The sequence below is a fragment of the Monodelphis domestica genome, chromosome 2 (assembly GCF_027887165.1).
Source record: "Monodelphis domestica isolate mMonDom1 chromosome 2, mMonDom1.pri, whole genome shotgun sequence".
NCBI classification, from domain to species: Eukaryota; Metazoa; Chordata; class Mammalia; order Didelphimorphia; family Didelphidae; genus Monodelphis; species Monodelphis domestica.
The window spans coordinates 177,596,274-177,616,689 of record NC_077228.1 but is presented as its reverse complement, the minus strand read 5'-3'; the positions used below and the strand labels follow the sequence as shown (position 1 = coordinate 177,616,689).

The window sequence follows — 20,416 nt, the reverse complement described above, 5'->3', positions numbered from 1 at the left end:
CCCTCAGTTGAATAAGTGATCTTCATAAAAACACAAAGTTGCTTGCTTTTTATTATGGCAATCCAATCATAAAAGATGGAAATGAATGAGTTAAGGACTACCAAAAGGAAGAATACACCTAAATAAGTAGCTCCGGGACAATCTAAGACCAAGAAATAATACTCTCCTCTCCTGCTTCTCCTTCTGCTACTGAATACCACTCTAGCAATTATTTCAGATTTAACAATCAGAACCCTATTCATCTGCATTTTCTATGAATTTTTTCACCTTCATTGAGAACAAATAAACATTTAGACCCATTCTACCACTCTAAAATGAGAGCTGTGACATTACATTATTGTGCCCTAAACAAGAAAGCAATCACATTTTCAAAACCCATACTGTCCCTCAAATGTTATAGCCTATGGGGGCAGCTGGGTAGCACAGTGGATTGAGAGCCAGGCCTAGAGACTGGAGGTCCTAGGTTAAAATCTGGCCCCAGCCACTTCCTAGCTGTGTGACCCTGAGCAAGTCACTTGACCCCCATTGCCTAGCCCTTACCACTCTTCTGCCTTGGAGCCAATACACAGTATTGACTCCAAGAGGGAAGGTAAGGGTTTTAAAAAAAAATGTTGTAGCCTAGTCAGTAACAATGGTCTCTTTTAATTCTATCATTTTATTTTTTATGGGCTACTCCATGGCATTATTCACACCTAATCATCCAATGTATCAGTTCTTGCAATGAACCTTAAATCCTTTTCCTCTTCACTCCAATTCAACATGCAATGTCTCAGACTTATTTCTAACATTGCAATTTTTGATTCAATTTAATAAACATTAAGCATTTTCTATGCATAAGGCACTGAACAATAAGGTGGAGACATAAAGAGGAAAAAGTATAAATTCTCTGCCCTTAACAAGATCACAATTTAGTAAGAGAATAAGCAATTGAAGAATAAGCTCTGACAACTAAGAGTCCTTTTAGATTCCTGAAGCTACAAGCAGTCCTGCTACTACCTTGTCCATTCCATAGCTCCAAAAGCATTCTACATAGTCATTCTTTCATCATTGATAGCTGAACCAAGGCTACAGCTGAATCATGTTTCCTCCAGGGTCTATTAAGGTCTGTTCTCTTGGAATCAACTTCCCTCTATAATATAGTTTCCCCTTTGAACTGAATATGTTAGCCGGGGATTACCTTTACACAGAGACTTATAAATTCCACTTCAGCATTCTAAGATGTATTAGTAAATTTATTTAAATTAGAGCAGTTAATCAATAAACATTTATTAAGCTCAATAATAGTGTCAGAGAGTATGCTACCCACATAGGAGATACAAAAAAGAGCAAAAGAAAAGTCCCTGCCCTCAAGATCACAATTTAATAAGCAAGCAAAATGTACCCCCAAGCTTCATTTTATATATATTTATATGTGCATATATATAAATATATGCATAAATTTATGAATGTGTGTGTATATATGTTTAGGTATGTATATATGGAAGCAAGCTAAATCTGTCTAAAAGGAATTTTCCCAAGTCCGAGCTCTGAACAATTATGATTATACCACTAACTTTTTTTTCTTTTCTCTTGATCATTAAAAAAAATATTTAATTAGTCAATTTTTGATATTTTTCCTTGGTTACAAGAGTCATGTTCTTTCCCTCCCCTCCTCCCACCGGTTCCCATAGCCGACACCAAATTTCACTGGGTTTTACATGTGTCCTTGATCAAAAACTATTTATATATTGTTGATATTTGCACTAGGATGATCACTTAGAGTCTATACCCCAATCATATCCTCATCGATCCATGTGATAAAGCAGCTGTTTTTCTTCTGTGCTTCTGCTCCCAGTTCTTCATTTGGATATACCACTAACTTTTCATCTGATATAATCACCATAAAACTTCAGAGGAAAAATAAATGGACCTAAAGGCCATTATATTATACCAAGACTAAAACACAAACTAACTTTTGTAATAAGGTGGGGTTCAATCTCATAAAGAAAGTAGGTTGAGAAAAGAAGGTAGCAATAATACATCCTAAACCACATCACCAGGGTAGGAGACAAGATAGGCTTGGAAAGGCTCCAAGATAGCAGGATGAAGCAAACACAAAGGAAGAGAAAGGACACATATCCACCTGTGTTTTACACACATTAAGCACTGAATAACTTCCAAGTTTCATGAAATTCATATATTTACTATTTAGACATTTAGAGCATCCACTCAATTTTGCCTGTACTTCTCAATTTGGAAATCCAATTTCCAAGAATCCATAATGACCATCTCACTGCAATGTCTTTCACTATATTCCTTTGAATGATTTTTCTGTTCCATATTAGCTTTTTTTTTTTTTTTAATTCTTACCTTTTATATTAGACTTAATGGCTCCAAGGCAGAAGAACAGTAAGGGCCAGGCCATTGAAGCTAAGCAACTGGTCCAGAGACACACAGCTAGGAAGTATCTGAGGTCAAATTTCAACCCAGGACCCCCTGTCTCTAGGCCTGGCTCTATCCATTGAACCATCATACTAGCTTGTCATTCTAATTTGAAGTTTTTAACTAGGAGCTATATCAAGAAACTTCTTAAAGCCAACTAGCAATTCAAATCCATTAAAGTCCTAGTCCTATAGTTTGACCAACCATATCATGCCACTCTAATGTTCACTCTGAAACTAGATCAAAAGAACAGAAATAAAAAGGAAACAAGGAGAACAGACAATTCAACAAACGCCAAAGAAAATCTAACAAAAAGACTAAGATGAGTTGACTAAATATTTATTAGTCCAACTATCTGATTTCCTTTAGCCTAGTTTTATTTCTATTGGTTTCCAGATTATATTGTGAAGTTGGAATTACTTTCCCTGATTCTAGTTCCTTCCTTGATGACTTTTCACCTCACACATAAAACTTCCTAATACACTTATACCTTATTTGGTATTGAAGTTACATGAATGTGTTAAATCATCTCAGAGAACAAGCTTCAAAAACACAGTGTCCAAGACTCATCTAAAGTTTTTTAATCTCTCCCAGTAGTGTGTATTATCACTGTGCTTTCATACTATAGTTTAATGCAACAAGATTGCATCATTGGTTTCTAGGCAGTTCCATCCATAGTTGAAAAAAATGACAGGCCTCACTGTTTGCTGCAAACAATTGACTTAATCAATATCAATTGAAATGAATTCAATAAATTAAAATACTACTTAAGTTTATAAAGCTTTAGCTCTACATATATAGCCATATTTTATCCCTTTTACAAAATAAGAAATCATAAGTTGTTATATAAATGTTAGTTGTTATTGTTGTTATTAGTATTTGTTATTACTATTGTTATTACTAAATGTTATTACATGCCCTACACATAGTAGGCACTTAATAAATAAATGCTGATTTTAAACAGATAAATATATATTCACACCAACTTGAACTAGTTTTTGGTCCCAGATAAAATGCAATCATTGGCCTTTAGCAATATAAGTAAACGACAAGCTAAAAAACTTTCAGAAAATGACTACATCACTTGCCCTTCAAGTGGCACAGCCAGAATGTCATCTATAATTGAATCCTTTAGCAACCTTACCTATACTCAGCTAGGGTACCCAGACAAGTCATTGACTTATGATGAGTTTTTTAAGAATACAGTTCTCTAACCTGAGAACTGGGGATTTCAAGAAATAAATTCCATGTGCAAAAACACAAGTCCAAAAACTCTGTTCACAGAGCTTCCCCAAAGAAGGATTCAGGCCTCTGTTGGTGGTACAGTGGCAAGCATAGCTGCCTTCCAAAGAAGGAATCAGGCTTCCAAAAGAAGCTGATCTAAAGTATTCCCACAAAGTAATTTGCTCCTGTGTAATAAGAAGAATATTCCCTATCTCAAGGCTAATTGCACTAAAATCTTGGATGTATCTTTTTCTCCAAAATGTAAATCAGCCCAGAGACACAACAAAACACAGGTCAAGAAATCCTAACTGAAGGGAACCTGACATGCTAGGTGATCTAAGTGTGCCCAAGAATTAGACATTGCCACATTGAGGGCAAGAAGGAATAGTGTCAACAAAGGAAAGCTAAGAAAATACCGACCTCTAGAGGAGGTTCATATTAATATTAAAATACAAACAGGAGAAAAGAGCTAGCTTAAGAACTAGATTAAGAAAGCAATGTGATACTGAAATCTCAGAGGATATAAAGACATAAAAGAAGAGGGAAATGTTTGGTACTAAAAAAACCAAAATGAAGAGAAGCTGAAGATCAGTGTTAACTGATAACTGCATCTCTAGAATTAAAAATAAATATTGGTGACTGCACAAAAAAATAATAGTTCTACCCCATGCCCCCTGAATAACACTAAAAAATGAAAAGATGCAAATAATCTGCTAATTCTGTACTCTGATACTTTGTCTTTTACAACAAAACTTAGAATTTCCTTTCTATTACTCTTAAAGATCTCCTACACCTAATGTTCTTTGAAATTATTTTTGCTCCTATTTCTCTGAATAGGTGGTTATATAAGTGAGTGTGACTTAAAGGAAACCCATCTGTTTTTCAGGAAGACATGATGATGTCAATCCTTTCAACCCAACTTTCCCATAAGAACTCATTGGGTAAGTAAGAGTGGAGCACTGGGAAACCATGGAAATGGCATAAAAGTATATAAAGCTCGCATGATCTGGATGATTAGTAAAATGAGGAATGTCATAATATTATAGAAACATAGGAAAGGAAGGGCATGTATATAAAAACAAACCACTCAAAAAAATGGAATAGTCTTCCAAAACTAATAATTGGAGTAGTAGGGGAAGGTGTATATATACCTGAAATATTTCTGAAATTTCAGGTTCATCCCCAGGTATTGAGAAAGTCTGAAAGAGCAGAATTTTCTCCATTTTGTTATATACACATACATATATACACATCTATATGTATATGTATGTATGTATGTGTATATAAACATACACATACATGTGTATGTTTATATACACATACACTGAGGCATAAAATTTAAAACAGTTAACTGCTGATGATTATTTGGCAAAAACTACACGATTAAACATTGAAATGGAAAAAAGAGTTTGAGAAGCATAATGTGTTATTATGGGCTGTTATAAGTAGATAGAATTATATCAGACCTAAATATGTGACTGGTTTTTAAAATATTTGTGATGTGGTCCATCTTAAGGAAAATGTGGAATAACAATATCTGTGACCATGCAATACAACATGCAGGCTAAATATTGAAGTCTGGGAGTTAAAATAACCCAATACATTTACTAGAAAGAAAAATGATGTTCCAAACATCAGTCTCAAAGTCCAAATTAATTTTCTAACAAATGGCACATTTAATAAAAGGGTTGATCTCAGAATTTTAGGGTTTCACTGCTATTTTTCACTTTGAAGAAGTTTTAATTGAAACATAACATGTTAAATATCTTCATTGAGGTTCTGAGCCAAGGCTCTTCTTGGGATTCAACAAAATTGCTCCCCATAGAGGTCAACAGAAATAATATTTCTGTCTCAATTTATTCTAAATTCCCCCTGGCAAATTCTATGAGATTCAAGGTAGGGATAGGAAAGACAGAAGAGAGGCAGGGGCTGTGGGATAGATTTCTGTTAAATACAGAATGGAAACCAATTTAATACAATCTAATTTAATAAACATTTGCTAAATACTGACCATGAGTAACACATAGTATTAGGCACTGGGATACAAAAAGCCAAATGGAAAAAAAATCCCTGCACACAGACATTCCATTGTAGGGGATACAATTTGTAAGCAAATCATAAAAAATGTTATATATATTCATATATATATATATATATATATCACATGAAATTATTTTAGAAGAGAGGGTACAAAAAATAACGGTACCAGGAATCTAATTGGGAAAAGAAATAGGACACCTAGAAGCTTAAAGGTAGTGCATGGTAATGTTGAACCAACTGAATAATGAAAATTGACTTTGAATAAATGGAAATTCACAAAACCTAAAATAGACAAATGTAACTTTTGTTTTATTGTGGTGTTTACATAAACATATATGTATATATAAGAAACACTATTTTCAAGTAAATGGAAGTATCCAAATTAACTCTGAGGAAAAAAAAAATTAAAGAATATGACATTGCCTCATATCACCAGAAAGATACCTAGGGGAGCTCTAAAAAAGATGAATATATTCACAGAGAAAATAATCAAGTCCCAATCTGTTCTGGTTTTAGAGCATATAAAGGAAATCTTTCTTTATCAAGTGTTAGTTAACAATTTCTTTACTCTGCTTCGCTAAAAAGGAGCACAGGCAAACAACAATGAAGCCAAAGCATGATTCATTTTTAAAATGAATCCCACCCTGATCAGAGTTTACATTGTGTGAGTAAACAAGCTGATGACAGGCAAGTATCAACTGTAAATACATTGTTTCTGGAATGAATTTACAAGCATGCCAATTTTGTTTTGACATAATGCTAAAGAAAAATGACCAACATTTTAATGTTTGTGTCTTAAAAAAGAACAAAAAGGAAAAAACATAGGGAGTAAAGGGATAACTTTTGAAGGAATTTGAGCAGACATGAACAGACAATGCTTCCCTGGATTCTTTTTAGTTTTAAAAAGGTCTTCTTCCAAAGCAGAGTATTGTATGTCTACTTCCTGTATTGAAATGACAACGCAGGCCGATAAAACAATATTTCTGAATGTCAGAATCTCATACAAAAATCTTCTCAGTTGTCCTTCTATAGTCCTTCCTACATCCTGACCTTCTTATTCATGCTAGCTGGGATCCTTTTATATGGTGAATGACAGATTGTGACCCCAGCTATATCAGAAACCTGTTGACTACAGAATTCAGAAATTAATGACAGACTAAAGAGGTCGTTCCCAATAATCTAGTCCAAACCCTGTATTTTAGAACGGAAGAAAATGAGACACAAAAGAAGAGAGTTACAAAATTAGGAAGGATCAGGAATAGAATTTCAAATCTTGACTATAATCTTTATTAGGGAACTATGCTGAAAAGGTAATCCCAAGCCCCATTTTTCTAGACAGGGCTTCAATTAACGGAAAATAAACTGGAATAGCAATGAACAAGAAAATCTACCTATGTATTAGTGCTGACCAAAGGGGCTGTTGTGGCCTTCTATAGAAATTCTTCCCAAGCAAATAACTTCTGTGGTTTTCCCTGCTACCTCACATGCATAATAAATCTCTAATGATTAAAAGTTCTAGTAAAATTTTGGTTGAACAAAATTGTTCTGCACTTAAAAAGAATAAAAAATGTTTCTAGCAAGAGTTCACAAGTAAAGACACAAAGTCATATAAAAAAATATTTCAAAATGCTATTTCAAAAATTAAATCATTTGTCATCAGGAGAAAAATGTAAATGGATCACCCAATATGCTATGGCTCCTTTGATGGTATTTGGACTTTGTTGAAATGAAAACTTCTTAAAGTTGCTTTATTCAGGCTCAGTATCACTGATCCAGAGACCATATATTTCCAAAAATTTCGTAAAGAAGAAAAAGAGACAGAAAACAAGCAATTATTAAGCACCTACTCTGGACTATGACACTGTATGAGTACATTTTCCTCTGATCCCAAGCTTCCTACCCAACTTCACCCATCTCCTGTTGTGGATGTCCCTTAAGAGAAGGCTGCCAGAGGCTACAAGAGCTTCTACCAATGCCAGTACAAGGGAGCTTTCACTCTTGGATCAATCTGTGTGAAGAACTTCTGGTGTAAGAGTTACAGCCTTCTGGTTGAGGTCAGGTCTTTTACCTCTTGCTATACTTGTTGCCTGAAGGAAGAGGAAAAGTTGGCAAGGAGTTGGACTTTCATCTTCTGCTGCACTCTTTTGAACCTATTCTTTAGTCATTAAAAGGAAGAGGATAAGGTAAATGGGGTATCCCATCTAACCATATGCCTTCCATCACATACTGTATTTATTTCTAGAAGAATCTTGAGATTTTTCTGGGGAAAGGAGTATAATTTTTCTACTCAACAATGAATATCCATACTTGAATCCCATCTTGTACATCTCAATGATTCTGAACTTCTGAATCCCTGTAAGTCATCAAATCAACTCTAATTCTCTACTGCCCAGCAACCAAATCTTTATATTCATCTCCCTCAAACCTCCAAAAAGAAAATTATACCTAACTGCCACTAACCTTTTCCACTGGGCCCTCTTGTATGTCTCTTCCATAAGGAAACTTCTTTGTCATAAGTCTTTTCCCTTTCCTCCACTTATATCTTCTACCTATCAATGAAACCTGACTCTATGCTGATGACAAAGGCTGACTAAATATTTTTTCCAGGACTGCCTGTGCCTTCACACATTTCCCTGGGTTCAAGCAGAGGATTTAGAATAGTCCTTGCTCCCCATTGCTACTTCCATGTTCTCTTCTTCTCTCCATATCTCAATAATCTCTTCTCCTTTGAAGTTCATGCTATTCATCTCTACTGCTCTGAATCAAAATCCCTATAACAATACTGTAAAGATTAAAATTTAGGGGAGACTGAGGCAGGTAGAAATTAGTTTCTCTCTGCAAGGAGTATTATATTTTATGAGGTTTATTAAAGGTTGAGAATTTAAGACTATACAAGAAAGAAAAGGCATGTGCCAGGTGGGCCATAAGGCCGACCCAAAATTTCACTCACATCATGAGGCGTGTCTGTTTGCCAGTGGAGACAGGAAGTAAAAAGACCACGCCTACAGGGAAGACCCTTTAAATAAAATTTTGTTCTTGTCCCAGGTGAGAATTCAGTGAGATTAGAGGGCATTCTGGGAGCTAGCAAGGACTCCTGGGGAATGGAGTCCAGAGTTCAAATCTCAATTTTACAATACTATGGACCCCGTAGGTCACTCTTCTTCCTTCCTTAATGATTGGCTCAAGGCTCACAATTCTTTCTCTTCCCCAATGCCTGTCCCCACACAAGAGGACTTCATTACATATAGACTCCTCCTCAATCACGCTAACCACTCAAGTACTAAAACTACTTATTTCCCATGATCTGCTCCTGCATCTCACTTCAAAAACACACAAAGATTTTCATGGCCTTGATCTTATAACCCACAAATTAACACCTCCCAGTTAAAAAATTACGAAATCTCTTTATCTGACCATAATATGTTGATTTCCCACCTTTCTCTTTACCTTCCTTCATCAAACCCAACTTTTTTTTTAAACCCTTTCCTTCCATCTTGGAATCAATACTATGTATTGGTTCCAAGGAAGAAGAGTGGTAAGGGCTAGGCAATGGAGATCAAGTGACTTGCTCAGGGTCACACAGCTAGGAAGTGTCAGAGGCCAAATTTGAACCTAATACCTCCCATCTCTAGGCTTGGTTCTCAATCCACTGAGCCACCCAGCTGCCCCCCAAACCCAACTCTTTATCCAAATCATGATCCTCAATGCATTGAACCCTTCTGTTTTTCCCCCAAGCTATCATTAACACTGAATTAGCCACTTTTTCCTCTTTTCCCCATTTTAAGCTCTTGATAAATCAGTTCAACTCTATATTGCCTTCTTTTCTTAAATCCCTAACCTTTCTTCTGAACTTCAATTTTGTATTTTTAGCTGCCATTTGGATATCTCAAACTAGATTTTAGCAAACAGCTTAAATTCATTTCATCATATCCAACTTAGAATTCATTACCTTTTCCCATAAATCCTTTCCCATTTCTAATTTCCCTATTATTTTTTCCTTTAAAAAAATCCTAGGTGATAGGGATGAATATTTACAAAAATATAAATTGCCTAGACTAACAGAGGAAGAAATAGAATACCTAAACAACCTCATGTCAGAAAAAGAAATTGAACAAACCATCAAAGAACTCCCTAAGAAAAAATCCCCAGGACCAGATAGATCCACAAATGAATTCTATCAAAAATTCAAAGAATAAATAATCCCAATATTATACAAACTATTTCACAGAATAAGCAAAGAAGAAGTTCTACCAAATTCCTTTTATGACACAAATATGGTACTGATTCCAAAGCCAGGCAGGTCAAAAACAGAGAAAGAAAACTACAGACCAATCTTCTTTAATGAATATAGATGCAAAAATCTTAAATAGGATACTAGCAAAAAGATTCCAGCAAGTGATCACCAGGGTAATTCACTATGACCAGGTAGGATTCATACAAGGAATTCAAGGATGGTTCAATATTAGGAAAACCATCCACATAACTGACCATATTAACAACCAAACTGACAAAATTTACATGATTATGTCAATAGGTGCAGAAAAAGCCTATGACAAAATACAACACCCATTCCTATTGAAAACACTAGAAAGTATAGGAATAGATGGGACTTTCCCAAAAATAATAAACAGTATCTATCTAAAACTATCAGCAAACATCATCTGCAATGGGGACAATCTAGAAGCCTTCCCAATAAGATCAGGAGTGAAACAAGGATGCTCATTATCACCTCTATTATTTAATATTTTAATAGAAACACTAGCTGTAGCAATTAAAGAAGAAAAAGATATGGAAGATATTAAAATAGGCAATGAAGAGACCAAGCTATCACTCTTTGCAGATGATATGATGGTCTACTTAAAGAACCCCAAAGAATCAACCAAAAAGCTAGTTGAAATAATCAACAACTTTAGCAAAGTTGCAGGCTACAAAATAAACTCACAGAAGTTGTCAGCATTTCTATACATTTCCAACACATCTCAGCAACAAGAATTAGAAGGAGAAATTCCATTTAAAGTCACCCTAGACATATGGATAGTTTGTATTTCTTTGAAAACCATTATCCTTGGACCACTTATGTAGTGAATAATGCCTCTTGGTCATACATTTGTGTCAGTTCCTATATATTTGGGATACCAAACTTTCCTCAGGAATATTTAATTTTTGTTCAGTTGCATATCATAACAATTTGTAAACAATTATCTGATAGTTCATGATCCAGGCTGTGTCCTTACCTCCCTTCCTTCCCCACTCTGTAAGATGATAAATAGTCTGATATATGTTATACCAGTGCTGCCATGCAATACACATTTCCATATTCCTCGTGTCATGAAAGAAGACACACATCACACGTTCTAGAAAAAAATTTCATTTCATCAAAAATATTTGATGCAAAGGTCCTTCCCCCTTTCTTCAACTCAGTTTCTCTTTTTAAAATAAAAAAGTTACATTTATCTTGCTTTTAAAAAAAGCTTTAAAAATTTGCATATAATAATCAAAATATATTTTATATATAATATAATATATAATTTTAATATAAATTGTATAATGTATATATACATAAAAATAAAATAAAATCACCCTAGACAATTTGAAATACTTAGGAATCTATCTGCCGAGACAAACACAGGAAATATATGAACACAACTACAAAACACTTTCCACACAAATAAAACTAGATCTAAACAATTGGAAAAACATTAACTGCTCATGGGTAGGACAAGCTAACATAATAAAAATGACCACCCTACCCAAACTTATCTACTTATTTAGTGCCATACCCATTGAATTACCAAAAACTTTTTTACTTAATTAGAAAAAAAAAACATAACAAAGTTCATTTGGAAGAATAAAAGATCAAGGATATCCAGGGAAATCATGAAAAAATATGCAAAGTAAGGTGGCCTTGCAGTCAGAGATCTCAAACTATACTATAAAGCAGTGGTCAACAAAACAATATTGTACTGGCTAAGAGACAGAAAGGAAGATCTGTGGAACAGGCTTGAGGTAAGTGACCTCAGCAAGAAAGTCTATGATAAGCCCAAAGATCCCAGCTTTTGGGACAAAAATCCACTATTTGATAAAAACTGCTGGGAAAATTGGAAGACGGTGTGGGAGAGATTAGGTTTGGATCAACATCTCACACCCTACACCAAGATAAACTCAGAATGGGTGAATGACTTGAACATAAAGAAGGAAACTATAAGTAAATTAGGTGAACACAGAATAGTATACATGTCAGATCTTTGGGAAAGATAAGGCTAAAACTAAGCAAGAGCTAGAAAAAAAAATCACAAAATGTAAAATAATTGTGATTACATCAAATTAAAATGTTTGTGTACAAACAAAACCAATGTAACCAAAATTAGAAGGGAAGCAACAAATTGGGAAACAATCTTCATAACAAAATCCTCTGACATAGGACAAATTTACAAAGAGCTAAATCAATTATACAAAAAATCAAGCCATTCTCCAATTGATAAAAGAGCAAGGGACATGAATAGGCAATTTTCAGTCAAAGAAATCAAAACTATTAATAAGCACATGAAAAAAGTGTTCTAAATCTCTTATAATCAGAGAGATGCAAATCAAAATAACTCTGAGGTATCTCCTCATACCTAGCAGATTGGCTAACATGACAGCAATGGAAAGTAATGAATGTTGGAAGGAATAAGGCAAAGGGACATTAATGCATTGCTGGTGGAGTTGTGAATTGATCCAACCATTCTGGAGGGCAATTTGGAACTATGCCCAAAGGGCACTAAAAGACGGTCTGCCCTTTAATCCAGCCATAGCACAGCTGGGCTTGTACCCAAAAAAGAGATAATAAGGATAAAGACTTGTACAAGAATATTCATAACTGTACTCTTTGTGGTGGCAAGAAATTGGAAAATGGGGGGATGCCCTTAATTTGGGGAATGGCTGAACAAAGTGTGGTATATGTTGGTGATGGAATACTATTGTGCTCAAAGGAATAATGAACTGGAGGAATTCCATGCAAACTGGAATTACCTCTAGGAAATGATGCAGAGTGAGAGGAGCAGAACCGGGAGAACATTATACACAGAGACTGATACACTGTGGTACAATCAAATATAATGGATTTTTCCATTAGTGGCAATGTAGTGATCCTGAACAACTCGGAGGGATCTATGAGAAAGAACATTATCCACGTGCAGAAGAAAAACTGTAGGAGTAGAAACACAGAAGAAAAACAACTGCTTGATTACATGGGTCAAGGGGAATATGATTGGGGATGTAGACTCTAACTGAACACCTGAGTGCAAACATCAACAACATGGAAATAGGTTCTGATCAAGGGCACATGTGATACCCAGTGGAATTGTGCATTGGCTATGGGAAGAGTGAGGGGAGGGAAGAGAGGGAAAGAATATGATTCTTGTAATCAAGGAATACTGTTCTAAATTAAATAAAAAATAAAAATTTCAAAAAAAAATTTAAAAATCCTTACCTTCTGTCTAAGAATCAAAGGGTTAGGTGATGGAGATTAAGGGAACTTGTCCAGGATCACATAGCTAGGAAGTATCTGAGGCCACATTTGAACACAGGAATTTCCATCTCTAGTCCTGGCTTTCAATCCACTTAGCCACCAGCTGTCATTACAATTTTATTTTATTTTTTTCCATCAGAAAGATTATAGTTTAATGGAGAGGATAATATGTAAACAAATATTTTATCACACAAGATACACATAGGATACATTGTTAATAATTAACACAGGGAAGGCATTAGAATTAAAAGGGACTGCAGGCTTACTGAAGATGTGGGGATTTTAATTGGAACTTAACTTGAATTGGAAGAAGCCTATGCCACTATCATTTTCAAAGTCAACACCATCCTCCCAATCCTCCAGGGTTAAAACTTGGGTGTCATTCATATCTCTGCACTATCTCTCACTCCCAAATGCAGTCTGTTGCTAAAGCTTGGTGACTTCACCTTTTTAACATCTCTCAAAAGGAGTCCTTTCTCTCCTCTGACATTGACAGCACTTTAGAACAGGCACTCATCAGCTCATGCTTGGATTATTATAATACTCAACAATGGTGGTCTTCCTGCTTAAAATCTTCCCCTAACTCTAATCCATTTAGCCATTAAAGTGATTTTGCTAAAACCCAAGTCCAATCATCTCTCTCTCTGTCTCTCTCTCTCTCTGTCTCTCTCTCTCTCTCTCTCTCTGTCTCTCTCTCTCTCTGTCTCTCTCTCTCTCTCTCTCTCTCTCTCTCTCTCTCTCTCCATTTTCTCTGCCTGACACTCATGCCTACAATACTCTCCCTCCTCATCTCAGCCGAATAGCTTTCTTTTAATTCCCAAATAAAATCCTAGTTTCTACAGGAAGCCTTTCCAAATCCTTTTTAATTCTTCTTAATTCTTGTGCCTTTTCTTTAATTATTCCTTTTTTATTCTGTACAAAATTTGTACATATTTATTTGCTGTCTTCTCCCCATTATATTGTGAGTTTCTGGAAGGCTGAGACTATCTTTTACCCTTTTAGCATTCCCATGATTTAGCACAGTGCTTGAGGAATAATAGGTGCTAAATAAATATATCTACTGAGAAATGTTATTTCAATTGATCCTCACAACAAACTTAAGTGACAGGAGCTATTATTATCCTCATTTTGTAATCAAGGATACTGAGGCTGGTAAAGTGACATGGCTGGGTTGCCAGAGTTAATAATTAGAGCACATCTGAACTCAGGTTTTCCTGACCCCAGGTCTAGTCCTCTATCCAATGCATGACCCAGTTGCCACTCTCATAACCTGAAAGGAGTACCTCTAAGAAAAGATGCCAATTCACATGTAAAGTTAATAGGCTTTTAAGCTCAAGATGCCCATATACAAATTAGAAATAAAAGGATATAGACAAACATGAAAATTTGGCACAAATTATCCTTTTCCCTGTAAAGGAAGAGACTATTTCCTGAAAAAAACTGATAATTCCACTCCTCTGACTCTTTGAATTAAGGGCTTTTCTTCATTCCTCATTATGTAATTAATTCATTGACTTGTGCCATCTTTTTAGGTCAGAGAAGAAGATTCACTGTTTCTCCTTCAGAGGACAGAGACTCTCTAAAAAGCTCATGAAGTGTACCAAATAGTAACATGTCAAAAGCATTATATATGTACTTCTGAGATAAATGGTCAAAAGACAACAATAAAGAATTTTTATTTATGGAAATATGCCCTCCAAAGGTATTCTCCATTTTTCAAAGCCTGAGCTGACCAATGGAAATATGACTCTATATTGAAACTAATTAAGTTGCCATTTAATGTCAGTAAGTCTCTTTGAAGTACTGTACTTACCATTTGCATTTTCATAGACCACCTCACAAAATAAAATGAAATCTGCTTGGGAAAATACCTGATTCTGACAGGTTAATATTATATCTCAAAAGTAGTATTTGTTCTATAGAAGGAGCACAGGATTTATATTGTTTTAAATACTTACCTTCTGTCTTAAAATCAATGTGAATTTATATTTTAAGGCAGAAGAGTAGTATGGGTTAGGTAATTGGGGTTAAGGGATTTGTCCAGAGTCACACAGTTAGGAAGTATTTGAGGCCAGATTTGAATCCAGTCGCTCCCATCTCTAGGCCTGGCTCTCTTTCCACTGAGCCATCTAGTTACTCCACAAGATTTGCACTTGCCACAGACTCCCTAAGTAATCTTAGGCAAGTCAATTGAATTTTCTAGGCCACAGTTTCTTAATCTGTAAAATAAGGCAATTAGATAAGAGGATCTCTAAAGTTAGAAGATCTTTCTGTTATAACTATTTGATCCATTATGATTATTGGTTTTAGCTTGTTTTATAATATAAGGAAGGGAGAAAATTCAATATAATTATTTGCAATTTAAACAGGAAAGCATCTGAATATACATGAAGGCTTATGGTGAAGATTTTGAAATTTCTTTATTTTCTAATAAGTGACTAATGAGTATATCTAGTTATGAACCCAGACACTTCATAAATACCAAATATGCCAGAGTTTACTCCTATTGAATAAATTCTAATAGAATGCCAACTCCTGTTTAATATTACATGCCAGATTTAAAGGATCCACTATATCTGAGACAGGAAGGATGAAAATTTAGAGAAAATATGCATATTATAACACAGAACTTTAAAATAATTATTTTTTAGCCAAGCTTTCTAATAAAGTTACAGATTGTGGTAATGGAAAACTGGGCTCTAGTCTCTGAAGTTGCTAATCTCTACAAGAAGTGGTCTATTTCAATAACTTATTGGTAATGGATTTCTCTAGATTCAATATAAGGCAAAAAACAAACTACATCCAAAGCAAAGATTGGACTTAGAATATCTGGATTAATGAGCACATTCATGCTGACCTATAAATAAAATTTAAGAGAAATATTGCTTTTTCTCAACTAAAATTTAAAGTGGTCCAAGAAGTCTCAAAACTGAAATTATGAAAGTGGATTAGCAAATATTTATCCAACATATACTTGGAACAGAGCTTCACACTATCAGAAAAGATGAAAAAAAATTAAGTTACAAAAAAAGAAGCTCTCCAACATTCACTACTACCCACAAGAATTTTGCTACCTGCTACCTGCTCCCTCACGTTACTACCTCTATAAAATAAAACAAAACAAGACTGCATACAAGCACACTAGAAAAATTTTCAACTTCTCTTATTTCATTCCCATCTTTACACAAGAGGAAAATTCTGTTTCCTAATTATAGTACTATACATCACTGAAAGTGCTGGTGTATTTTTTGAAAACTGTCTTTTTTGGTTTAATAGAAGATAAAAAGTACTTTTCCAGTATACTACACAATGATCTCTACAAATTTTTAATGAGAAAAAATACTATTCTACTAACATCTACCTCACACTTGATGAATGTCTCCTCATCAACGATGAATATATTTGTAGACCAGATGTGCTACCACAATTTTGACCCTGGATGAAGAGCAACAAGAGTAGAAGATGGCAAAAACTGCTGGAAAAATGTAGTTACAATCTCTGAAGCTATGAGATATGCCTTTAATTTTTCTAAAATCTTTAAAAAAATCTAAAATAATGACTCCTAAAATCTCCTTGTTTTAATATAATATAAGAGTTTTTTTTAAATGTGTAACAGATCAATAATTCATTACTTAAAGGTTTAAAGATTAAATTATACTTTTGATTCATCTCACAAATGCACAATATTTGAAGTCAAAAAGCAAAATTAGCTTTTTTGTTTATATTTCTTTTTTTAAAGTCATAGTAAGGTCAGAATAGTGGACAGGAAACGGGAATAAAGGGATAAGAGGAAATATGTTTACCATGAAGAGGTGAGCCAGATGGGCTACTTGACAGGCCTGGAACAGGGCTACAGCGGCCCCCTTGCTTAGATGTGAGCTCCTGCTCAATCTCTTCCAAGCCAGCACTCTTTTGGAAGCGGCTCATGCGGTTCACAACTCGAGGTGACATGTGTGTACGGACACAGGGTTGACCACCGTAAGGGTTGATAGGAAAAACATGAGAGGTCCCACGAAGTGTGCTGACAACAACCCAACGACAATCGTGGCTGAAACAGATGTCCTGTACCTACAAAATGACATAAGAAGAGGAAGAAGCTGAAAAAAAATCCATTTAGTTACAAAATTTGATGTGGTCAATTATGATTAATTTGGAATTTAACTATGAAAAAGAGCATCACAGGTATGATGACCAAACATCTAAATACTTCAGAAATATTTGGATAATATCACTTTCTATACTGCCTAACTTCATATAATATTTAGAATATCTTCTGCTAGAGAAAGATAACTCTAAATATCACTTAGTAGAAAATACATCTAGTTGTGAATTCCTGATATATTTTCATTAAAAGAATTTGTCTCTAGTAAACAAATATAGGCCAAAAAACAAAAGGGCTTTATTTAGCATAAGAAAATAAAACTTAGTTATTTCTAGTTTTCATTGCTATGAAATATGAACAATGAAAGAGGGTGAAAAGGCAAAAGTTTGGTTCAACATTCTAAAAATTATCACAGATCAGATGGCTTTTTCATTGCATAAATTATTTGTTATTTTTAATTATCTAAATATGGGAAATATTTTAATAAAATTAAATGAGTGCTTAATATAATCTACCAATTATTTAAGTTATTTTAGTTGAAGGTTCTCTGAGAAAATAAATTTAACAGCTGGGAAGGGAAATCTAATCAAAACTTTAAAAGCAACTACCTGGTGGCCTTGAATTTCAAATAGGAGTTATAGAACTAATAAGTGGAAAAGAAATATTATTAAGTACTTTTTGTTTTTATTTTGATATGAGCCTACAATTTTCAAGTGAACAAAACTATTTTTGTGAGTTCCGGATATATCTTAAGTATATCATTTTAAAAAGCAAATTATTTTTCTCAAAAGTCTCAAAATCAGAATAGCATTTTTAAAAGGGTGTCTAAATTTTTCCTATATGTCTATATAACACCTTGATGGAAAATAAGATCTAGGGTCTTAAGGAATGTTTTCTAGAAACAATATACTTTGAAACCATACTGTCAAACAGAATTAAAGGAAACAAAATTAGGTAAAGATGATAGCTTCCAGGGAAAATATACTAAAACTATACCAACAAGGGAAATAAAAAGATAAAAAACAAAAACCAAACTTTTAAGAGATAAAAGCAGAATTAAAGATGCATGTCTATGAATGGGTTCTAATGCTGCACACAAATACATAGTAGAAGGATTAGGATTTATTATAACATTAAACAATATAAGCTAAATAAAACTACTCAAGCTTTCAGAGAATTCTTAGTTACAATAAGTCAAGACCTCAAAGAGGCCTAAAAGCACTGATGGAAATCTTAACAAATGTTCCAGAAATGCACTATCAACAAAAGCAACCAGGAGTCATCAAAGTAGTAGTTTCCCATAGGGCTTGAAACCTAGGAGATAAAAAGGGATTTAAGTTTTGTGACTTATGACAAGATACTTTCCTCTCAGACAGTCTCTAGACAAATGCCTCATCACTGGTACATGGATAAACCCTCAAAACCAATGACACACCTACCCCTTTTCAATTATGGTGACATATCAAAATGACTTGCTAATGATATTGTTAAACAATCTCAATGCTGACAGGTTTAGCACTTTTAGAGGAGCTGGTATTACTAATTATAAAGTTATTCCCCAAGCACTTAAACCTTCCAGTTTGCCTACAAAGAGTTTCTTCTTTACAAGCTGTTAAGATTGAATTAGAGGCTCAGTACAAAGAAATTCTGAGAGGGCCAGGATAGTAGGAGAAAGGGCAGGTGGGAAAAGGATAGGACAAGGGAAAAAAAGAACTCTGAAAAGCAGAAACAAGAGAGGAAGACTATGAAACATATCACACAACCAGATGCATTTTCCACGTGTCAGAATCAAATATAAAGTAGGACTCTTGATTACAAAAGCAGCGCCATTAAAGACCATTAAGTAATTTAGTCTCTATCCATAGTAGGAACAGAATTATGCTACCTGCATAATCATTTTCTAGAACAGTTACAGTAGAGCTTCAGAGCCCACTGATGATAAGGAGTTTTCTTTTTTTATTTTCAGAATCTCCCTGAGGCAAGCTCTCTTTTTTTTTTCCTAGCAAGGCACCTAGAAACATGATGCTAACATAACTGGTATCTGGCAGACCCCCATATTTCACTGTTTACTTAGAAAACTGACAACAAACAGCATTCTGTTCCAACACCTTAAAAGGTCATCAGTACTAATAAATGAGCAGACTATTTACTGGCAACAAATGAAACTAGCTGGCCAGAAAGAATACAAAGAGCTTCAATGGGTGGTCAAGTAGGATAAAATAGGACCAAAAGCATAATCTTACAAATCAGGATGAGGAAAAGGAACTGAATTATAGTGATGAAGTATCTAATATTTACTCCTCTTTCTTGTGTTCATGACACAGATAAAAAATGGAAAGAAATTAAACAACAAAAAATTAAATAATTGACTAGTTAAGTATTAGGAGCATCAGACTTTTCTAAGTATTCTAACAATAATAACAACAAAATCTATTTAGTTCTTTAAAAAAAAGATACACATTTGTTGATCCATAAAATTCCTACAATTTTTAAATATTTCAAACATTCCTCCCAATAATAATAATGGCTAAAAAAAATGCGATCAGCATTAGCAGCCCCTCAGCCTGAACCCACTCCCAAGAGAAAGAGGAATGAAATATGGCATTCCCCTTTCTGATTACATCAAAAAGCCATATTTACATTAGAACCAAATCTGAGAGCTAAGAGATCTTATGTCAGAGTCACTAAGTTACAGATGACAAAACTGGAGGCCAAACAAGTCTGTGCATCTCTAGCTACTTCAATCATCCCTCTTTTAGATACACTCTAGTTTCTGCAGGTCAACATTAAAATGTGGTTCTGCCATATCAAACATAATACTTGTGTTGTGGTCTGACCTTGTGAAAATCTGTTACAATGAGACTATTACTTCCGTGATTCAGAAGTAATAACCTTCCATGGCAATCCCAAACTCAAGATATTCCAGCTAAACCCTTTTTACTCTGTTTCCTACTTCAGAAAGAATGAAGTCCATCTTTGAAAAGGGAAGGATTTGTGATGAAACAAGAGACAAAGTATTATGAGCTCCAAAATGAATAATTTTTATTTATATCAAATTAAAAAGATTTTGCACAAACAAAACGAATGTAACCAAGATTAGAATGGAAACAACAAACTAG

General features: G+C 34.5%; 1 protein-coding gene across 1 annotated transcript in view; it reads right to left on the bottom strand.

The window, feature by feature from the left end:
* Positions 1-20,416, bottom strand: part of BCAS3 (BCAS3 microtubule associated cell migration factor) — a 957,541-nt gene that overhangs the window by 480,916 nt on the left and 456,209 nt on the right. Inside the window, exon 16 of the mRNA XM_056814655.1 lies at positions 16,999-17,263. Coding sequence (XP_056670633.1) covers positions 16,999-17,263 — 265 coding nt within the window. The remainder of the gene's footprint in view (positions 1-16,998; positions 17,264-20,416) is intronic.